The sequence below is a fragment of the Dendroctonus ponderosae genome, unplaced genomic scaffold (genome assembly GCF_020466585.1).
Source record: "Dendroctonus ponderosae isolate FM_Combo_2020 unplaced genomic scaffold, Dpon_F_20191213v2 Dpon_F_20191213_1, whole genome shotgun sequence".
NCBI classification, from domain to species: Eukaryota; Metazoa; Arthropoda; class Insecta; order Coleoptera; family Curculionidae; genus Dendroctonus; species Dendroctonus ponderosae.
Genome location: NW_026017110.1, coordinates 14,484,725 through 14,494,539, shown reverse-complemented (window position 1 = coordinate 14,494,539; position 9,815 = coordinate 14,484,725). Strand labels below are relative to the sequence as shown.

At 36.7% G+C, this 9,815-nt stretch overlaps 1 protein-coding gene across 1 annotated transcript in view; it reads right to left on the bottom strand.

The window, feature by feature from the left end:
- Positions 1-9,815, bottom strand: part of LOC109543674 (raf homolog serine/threonine-protein kinase Raf) — a 12,031-nt gene continuing 2,216 nt past the window's right edge. The window contains exons 3-6 of the mRNA XM_019913497.2: positions 7,703-8,264; positions 3,183-3,366; positions 1,893-2,025; positions 1-1,465 (exon numbers count right to left, since the gene is read on the bottom strand). Of these exons, the coding sequence (XP_019769056.1) occupies positions 454-1,465; positions 1,893-2,025; positions 3,183-3,366; positions 7,703-8,264 (1,891 nt within the window). The 3' untranslated portion in view covers positions 1-453. The remainder of the gene's footprint in view (positions 1,466-1,892; positions 2,026-3,182; positions 3,367-7,702; positions 8,265-9,815) is intronic.

Genomic DNA, 9,815 nt, shown 5'->3' with positions numbered 1-9,815 from the left:
TCAAAATCATATATGTTTATTTAGGAAATTAGTATAACTTTTATGTATATCCATTTCACTTTCGTAGGTTGTCCATCTAATTAGTCCAAATAATTTAAATATATCTTACATACAAAAAACGTATAATCTTTATTAAGGAAGTGCAAATCCAAAATACTGGTTCAACCGAAATCTATACTCTGACTTTTTGTGGAAGTAGTATCTTATTCGTTATACTTGACTAGCTTTTTCAAATCATTAAATAATGATATGCACAACATTAATTACACAAAATATAAATAAACACTTTAGACAGGTGTAATTTGCTTTATAACAATGAGTGACTATTTAAATACAAATGTAGAATAATATTACATACATGAAAGTATACAATTTGTGATATCAATGAAACAAAAAATGAAATCTACTTGCATTCAAAATAACACATACCCAATCCTCAATCATGGGAATTGCTTATATATTCCCAGTAGCTCCATAGAACATAAAATGTTTGCTGTATCTGGAAGGTGTATTAGGGCTTTGACAAGTATAACTAAAGTCATCAGATAAAGTGGTCCGATTCATATTAGGTTCTGAAGCAGACCTGCTTATTTTTGGTTGATTTCGTAACAAATTTTCCAATGATGAACAAATTTGTCTAAAGAGGGGCCTATCATTTCTATCATACTTTATGCACTGTTCAAGCAACCGCCGCAAAGCATTTGGAGTATCTTGCTTTAGTAAAGTCAGGTCGGGTCTCAGATACCCTCTTCCCACAGTAAAAAGTATTTGGTCTTTATTGTTAATATTGGCATAGGGAAGCTGTCCGGACAGCAATTCAAACATTACAATTCCATATGCGTATACATCACTTTGAAAACTGTAAGGACTTTCTTCTTGCATACGAATCACTTCTGGAGCCATCCACAGAATAGACCCCGTAGGCTGCTGAGATTGATGAGATCCAGACCATCGAGTTTTTGCAGTTGCTAGACCAAAATCACCTATTTTCACAGTCAAGTCGTCGTGCAGAAATATGTTATTTGACTTCAAGTCTCGATGTATAATATTCTTGGCATGTAAGTATTCCATTCCTTGTGCAATTTGTCTTTGAATTTCAATAACGGTCAACAACAGAAACTTGGTTTCCGCCACATGTAAATGTTTATATAAACTACTACCGTCACACCACTGCGTTACTATTGCCAATTGCGGCTTACTAACACAACCCATGAAAAGGAGAATATTGACATGACGAGTTTTCCGTAAAACGGCTACCTCGTTCTTGAAAGCCTGCAACTGTGCGACTGTTGGTATTTTAACGTTAAGTGTTTTAACTGCCACTGGACCATGCCAATGTGCCTTATAAACAGTTCCGAATGAACCGGATCCTACTCTTGCACCTACAAGAATTTCATCGGCTGGTATCTCCCAATCTTCAATACTTTCACGAGCTGCTAAAAGCGGTTTGCTTTCATCTGCAGATCTGCAAGAAAATCATTCATTACATCAAGTTATCACTGTTTCTATGTCTTTATAGATAATATTTATCCTTCAGATTCAGACAACTTATATATAGGGTGTTTGGTAAGTAGATGCATTCCTTGCAGGGGGTGATAGTGCAAGTAATTTTGGATATATTTCGTTAATAGACCATGTTCCGAAAACTTAGTTACCGATCTACAGGGTATTAAAGTTTTAAGAAACAAATGTTTTCAAGCGGTTTCCGCAATATTAATAAGTATAATTTTTTAAATAGAAACCTCAACACCTTGTAGATTGAAAACTAAGAGTTTTCGAAATATGGTCTATTAAGGAAATATATCCAATATTACTTGCACTATCACCTCCTACAAGGAATGCATCTACTTACCAAACACCCTGTATATCAGATAAAATTTTCAAGTATATACCTTGCTCTCGGTCTTTTCGGGTGGTGTGTTCCAGTAGGTGACGCCTGTGTACTTCTACAGTGTGGTGCATCATCGCCATAGGGTTGCATTAAACTTGGAAAAGGCCTAACCCTTTCTAGACCTCTATCAGGAACTGCATATGAATAATAAGACATAAATTTATTACACAAAACCATATAATATTTTAGTGTGAACAATTTAATGCATTGGAAATTATAATACAAGGTGACTCAGCAATATGAGTGAATATGTCTCTATAAATATCCTAATAAATTTAGGAATGATACCTTCGCAGTATTTGCCCAAAATGTCGACCAAGAGTTTCTAAACAAAAATATTGCCGGCTTCAAAATTCTTAGGCTTCTTTAGGGATAGCTGGACATTGCAGATTTTTTACCGAAGGTCTTCAATAGAGTCTGAGAGTCAAGTTAAATTATAAACACGCATCGTTTTGTTGAAAATGCAGCAAATTTTCATCCATAGCTAGACTTCCATTACCCTTCCTCTAATTTTGTATCTCAGAACTTATGAGGGGTTCAATGGCCAACTCTTCATAGATTTGGTTAAGTTTCCATTGATAAAAAGCCCAATTATTTTATTTCTTAGTATGCCAGGCCACACATACATTTTTTTTCTGTATGTACTTACAGCCCATTGTTCGTTTTCAAAATGCCACCTTGTATATTTAGATGCTCTGGAATAGGAAAAGTCCATTATATCGTTCACGCGCAAGAAGAGCGTATATATCTTTCGCAAGAAGAGAACATCTCAAAAAAGCGTTATTTTCAGGAGAGCAAATTGAATCATTTTGTTACTGGGTATTTGCTATTCTTATTAAATGACAGGATATTAAGCGGTTTAAATTTGTGATATAAAGTTTTCATAAGGCTGAAATGGAATTGGTCAAGACATCGCCGGAATGACGAATGATAGATGGACAAAACGCATTACGGAATGGAGACCAAGAGCGGATGATCTAAGGAGTAGAGAACGACCACCCAACTAGATGGTCAGGCGATCTGAGAGGCGTAAGTGCAAATTGGATGCAGACGGCTCGGGACCGAACTTTGTAGGTCAATTTACGGGAGGCTTATGTCCAGCAGTGGACAAGGATAAGCTAATGATGAAAGCAGGTGCACATTTTCTTCTCGATTAAAGACAGTAGACCATTTTTTCCGCATCGGTGATTCAGGTGTTTTATCGAAGACCTTTTCGATTTGGATTTTTTTTACTTTTGTAGAGTTTTGTCGAAAACTTATAAATTGCGTTAATCAGTTTCAACCTACAAACCTTTAACACTATTCAGGCAAACATTAGGTGCCGAACTGGATCTATCCTGTTGCCCAAGACTGCCTGGTTGACGTTCAGGTTGCTGTTTAGTGATCTTATGAGCTGAACCCACTTGAAGAATTCCGGCGCTTGATTCCATCGGTCGTGACAAAAGGTATCGATAGAACGCTTCTGAATTTCTGGCCTAAAGAGAACAGTATACCGTAACATTACTATGTGTATGTTGAAATTTGTAAAAAAGTGTTTAATATTTATCTGTAAAAACGCTCCTGTCTGTTTTGAAAAATGTTCATCTTGTTGCTAACCGAAATAAGCATATTTTAGAACAAAATTGCGGCATTATACAGCAATAACACTCGTTAGGTTCTTTACAATTTTGAAACTTTTTTATGGGATGCAACTAAAACAAGCTTTTTTCACGGTTTGTTTTCAAAGCAAAAAATCCATTAAGTTAATAAACGAACATGTTAGTTTGTATATTAGTAACACGAGTAAAACACCTTAGAACAAGAACACACATAGAAAAGTTGATAATATGCATGTTGTGTGTTGGCTACGTGAGAGAAATCGCACCTATCGTTCGGTACGTACAGCGGTAAATAAGAATTCAATAGGCTTACGGTAATTTCCCCAGGTTCTAGATTTAATTTCGCACTCTAAAGATTATTTCCGTCTCAACTTCTCTCTTTTTCTTCCAATTTCCTTAGGTGTTTTCGCGATTATTCCGTCTTCTGCAGATCTACTTTTTTTTCTTTAACGAGCTTTCTAATTCTCATTTCAAAATATTTGGATTTCTTCGCATTACTTTCTTCTGCAGCTGCTGCTTCATCATCACCATATAACATTTAGTTTCGATATTGCTGATGGGGGTTGATGATGGTTTTCCCCCTGTTATCTTGAATAATCTCAGTTGCTTTGCTAGGTATCTACTTCACTTTGTCAAAAAGTTCTCTATGTTCGTGACGGTCCTCGTAATCTTTCAGTTTTTGCCGATTTCATTGATATTATTATTTTCGGCTCTTCTGTTCACTGATATTATTCGTCTGTTCAAATTAGCTATACTGGTTCAATGACTGTTGGATTTGATGTGTTGGACTAGCTTTGTTCCATCGTCTACAATTTTAGTGCTTCATTAGCCATTTTCCTTTGTATGGAACAAAATAGTATAGGTGCTTTGTTTAGGTTTTTCTGTTCCACCCTTTTTACTTCAGAAAAGCATGTTCATTCATATAGTGTGACAGTCAGTTTTCACCTTTATAGTAGGTTGAGGAAGTAGTAGTATTGTGGGGGGACCCGATGGGTCCAGCGAGTAGGCCTTAGAGGCCCTTTTCACCATTCCCGTACACAGTTTTCGTTTATAATTTGTTTTGTTTAACCATTTTAAAGCCTCATAATGCCTCTCTCATCGAAGTCTTGTTCCCTATTAGCGAAAAATCATTATAATTGATTTTCACAATCTTCTCTGGATACCAATTTCATATCTCTAAAAACATAGTAATCGCTTGGTGTCACATCCGGGTTAGCTGGTAGATGCATCAAAACAAGTCAATCAAGCTCATGGAGTTTCCGATGAGCCACTACAGTATTGTCGGGATTGTCGGGTCAATGAAGGCTGTTTTTGGTCAATCTCTACATCCAAAATTTCCATTTGTCGACAGCAGAGATCCCAATTTTTATTATTAGCTATTATTATTAGCCCAATTAGTGTTTGGCCATATGGAAGCAACTCGTACACGTAATAAATAGTTCCTTTTCAGGCTCACCAAATGCACCGCAGAACCCGCTTTAACCACGATGGTTTTTGCACATTGTTGTATGTTACCCATTTCTCATTTGAATCACCATCCATTAAAAAAAAGGATCAAACCTGACGAATTTGACCAAAGTTTTGAAATGGACATTGATTCATTTTGTGTCAATTGGTGTGGCATGTAAAAATCGAGGTTCTTTTTTAATCCAGATTTGTACACATTTAGCTCCTTGGCTTCAGCTACGACTGATAACATACTGGTTAATTTCAATTATTTCTGTGATTTTGTCGACATTTGCTACTACGGAATCCATGATACTGATTACGAGTAATTTGCTATTACATCATTGAGGCCATCAACATCATTCACAATTTCAATCGCTTGCATTTTTCCCTTTACCAAAGAAAAACTAATGTACGGAATTTTTCCTGTGTTGACGTCCAACGTAACAACTGAATGGACTAAAACCTTTTCAACGAGCATCAATTTAAAAGTGATAGCTAGTCTTTAGAAGATATCCATAATAACAGCCATCTACGGAAAAGCTGATTGATTTATTTTATCCCAACCCAATATCTTTTTTTCGCCCTTTTCGCTCTTCGCTCTGATTCTATTTTACTCTTGTTGGTACATTCCTTACCAGCTATAGCTATCATGCATGTTCTTCTGCTTCTGATGCTTAGTATTTAATAGTCTACGGCTTTCTATAAAATATATGCCGCTTTCGTTCAGTTTTTATATTTAGACCGTCTTCAGCTACAGTTGATAGACGCTCTAACGTCTTACGACACTTTATTTGAATTGAGACACATAGTGTGGCGGTTGTGTCTTGCTCACATTGCGCTTGCGTCACCTAAAGGCTGGGACACATTTGTCATCACTAGTCACTACTGCAATCAGAGTATCGTCTGTCGATGCCCAAACAATCAGATCGGTGCGAGAACGGAAAGTAGGAGGCACGCCTTAACTCTTCTGTCGTCGTTCCGATTTTCGGCTCCGATAGTCGGACTTCATGTTGGACGACGATGGAGAATTCTACCAGTATTTTAGAATGTGCATGTCGGCGTTTAGCATTTTGGGAAAACATATTTAAACAAGACACGTATTTTAGAAAAGCATTAACTGCAAGCCGCCGTTTGCTTGTTTTTTTGAGGACTTTATACCTATTACCAATATTTGAGGAGTTTCGGTACTACTCTCTGGCCTGGTCAAACAGTACCGAATATTTCCGCACTTCTTCAACAAGCGCCTCAGGTTTTATGCTCATTTATTCAAATGTAATAAAAACAAACCAAAAGATATCACCAACCAAACCTAACAACGGGAATCGCTTTCTTCCCTTCTTCTTCGTCATTCTTGATTTTAGGCAAATCGCCTGTTCAATTATCGTTCACTTGCGTGAGGCTGTCGCTCCATCGTTTCCTGAGGCGACCAACGACTCTTCGTCCCAATGGGGACATGTCGCGAGCGATTCTCACAAGTCTGGGGTGGTCCATCTTGTGTATGTGCTCAGTCCATTCCTTCTTCCTGTTTGCTACCCATTCATTGATGGTCTTGAGATTACAGGCTGTTCTGACATCCTCGCTTCTCTCTCTATCCAGCAGTGTCTTCCCGGTAATTCTACAGAGTATTTTCATCTCAGCTATCTCTAGGAGTCTTTGGCTGTTCCTGGCCTGGTTTCTGCGGTATATGTCATAACTGGCCTCACGCCGGTTTTGTAGATCCTGGTTGATGGTATTCTCTTATCCCCTTTTTTGAACATTAGCACAGTAGTGCTGGTTCGCCATTCATCTGGGATTTTGTGTTGATATATAATTTTCTGTATTAAAGTTGTTAATTCTTCTGTTAGTCTTTGCCCACCGTATTTGAGCAATTCATTTTTATACCGTCTTGCCCGGCGCTTTCTTCTAATGGATAATCGCTCTTCCCTCTAATGGATAATAAAGAGACATCGAATAGCCACGATAATCGGAACATAAAGGGTACAAGAACGGATACAGTTCGGACTGGTAGCGAAAAGATGTGAACTTGCAGCATTTACGCGATTGAAAGTCTAGCACCATTTCTCTCTTAGATCTTCGTCTGCGTGTATGATCGTAGTCTGATCGTATGAATGTGTCCCAGTCTTCAGGTCTGAACGCGGTATTATAAAGCGACCAAAAATAAGAACAAGGGCGCAAACTCTAACATAACGCTAAATAATAGATTTTTGACAGAAGGGTGTTTTTGCTGCTTGTCCTTCATCAAGGTAGTAGAACAGAATAATTCCTGTTTGCAGTTGTAGTAACACATGATAATTTCTGTTTTTCTGTTTAAGTTAACATTCAAAAGGTACATCCGACACTTTTTAACCGAACGATCGGTCAGACCTAACCGAGGCCCACTTCCGAACGGCATGCTGCACTTTTACAACGACCACTTGAACAGTGAAAAATCTGCACCGTTTTACCAACCATACATTCGATTAATTTCTACAGTGTGGACTGCATAGTTAACACGTAACGATTTGTCGGTCCGTGTGTAGTGAGCTTCAGCGGGAGAGCTACATAAGAAAAGAGGCAAAGAACTGAAAAAGCTTTACAGCGCCGCGAGGGGCCTAAAGTGAATTTGTAATGAATCAAGATTTAAATCATGTTTCAAATGTCGTTCTTTTCAACAACAATTTTGTTCAAAACAATTAATTGTTGATCTTATTCATCATCTAATCTAGTTAGCCAAAACTCAAAACTGAAAATACTACTTGGCTCAAAGATTTAAGAGATGACTTACCAAATGACAGATTGGCGGAACGCCAGTAGCACATTTCTGATGAAACTTGTATCCACACGTCCTACAGTGAAACCCGGAAAACACTAACTTTCTACACACTTCACAAAATTCGATCGAAAAAAATGTCTTTCTTACATAATTGTGTGAGATACTAGTAGGAATTGGAATTTTATCTATTATTTTAATTGTAATTAAGTCATTGTCCAGACTACTAATGTCTGCCTGCCAGCTTACTAACTGATTGGAGTTTGCTTCTCCTAGATAAGCACGGCACATATCAAAATTCAGATTTCGTCGATTCATCGGTTTTTCTAATGCTTCTTGCAACGTTAGGCCTTCTCTAATTTGCACAAAAGTTCTTTGTTGATTAGGCAAAAATGCTCTCAAAAACCTAGGAATTCCATGAGAGGGGGTCACCGGAGATAATTGTGATTGAGAATGTTGTTGATGTGGCGGGGGTAGTGGTGGAGGAGGGGGCGTAGTCGTCGTATAATGTCCTTCTCTTTCAGATATATTAGAAATACTATGCATTTGGCCGGAGTAATGAAGATTTAAACTTGAGCTGGAACAGAACAAATTCAATAAACATTTTATTTATTTATTTTTCATTAATATAATGAAATCGTGTAGGGGAGAAAACTGGTACTTCGCCAAAAATAGTTCTGAAATGCATTCTAGAAGCGGCGCTCCCAAGATTACTTACCAACATGTTAATGTCACATGAAATTTTTAATCCTATACAAAACCTACATTCTTGTTTTTAATACATTTTTCAACCTACACTTGCTTATCAGATTTAGAGATATTTTTATTCAATTCGAGGCACTACAACATCAATCAGTGTTGAAATCCTCTTATTCTTCATGTCATTTCATGACAGACTGCCAGCGGCGACTGATGCATAAGGGCTTAAGTTCTGCAGAAATCCAACTTTATTACCAAAAAGTCAATGTAATACTAAATATTTGGCACCCATGTTATAATAAATGTTTTTAAAAGTCACAAGAAAAGTGCTATTGCGAATAATGACGTATTAACTCACGCTACGACCGAATTATTATTAATCTGAGTCACACGATCATTTGCTCCTTCGAGCACCACCGCAACACTCCAATTCCTTTTGTTACCTCAAAACAAAGCCATTATTTAAGAGAATACGTTACTAAATTTCGTCCAGGGCCAACCACATTATTGAGTAATAGAGCAGTATCAGTTGTATTTTGCGCGCAGAAAGTTAAAAATTGGCGTCATTTCTTTTAAAGACTATCGAGGCTCACTTAAAGAGTACGAGAAAAATATTGAATTTTTTTTCTAAAAAGTATTAGCAGTTGAAAATCGAATTTCAACTTTCCTTTTAAGTATTATTTTGAGTAGTATATTATATACCTAGGTCGAGAAGTGAGCTATTATATACCGAGCACAACCTGAGACGCGTAGCGCCAAAGGATATAATGTGCTAGGTATTTAATAGCCTTCTGGAGCAAAGTATATAGATTTTTTTACTTTTAAATATCTCTTCTTTGTATTTGTATGTTGATGTTTAAATTAAATACATTTGATTATTTTATTATTTCGTGTTCTATATTACAGGTAATGTCGCTGTTGTGGACTTGAAGCATTGAAGATGCTAGGGATCACCAGATCTCCAGATCCAGTGAAAAAACCACACACGAAAAATTTTCGCATAAGAGACAAGTAAGGTTGTCTAAACCTAATTATTCGTCTATTAATGTAAAACTATTATCTGTATTTTTTTATTTTTATCAGTTTAATTTTGGTTGCTTTCTATTTTTCTTGGATCGAAGGAAAGCAACAAAAGTAAAATGAAAGTAATGTATTAATGCAAATTGCTATACCTAACTGTATTTCTACACAATAGAATAATCTGTGGATGAACGAAAATACTCTTCTATCAATGTAAAACTATTAACTGTATTTTGTTGTGACCAATATTCAAATTTGTAATTGCTTATAGAATTTTTGTTAAGAGCACATTGCGAAACACTTTAATTGATAGCCAGAGCGGGAACATGTAAGGAATATAAAATAATAAGTGCAGTTTTTTAGATAAAGGTTTGTGTTTTATCTCACAGTCACACATCATTGCGACAAC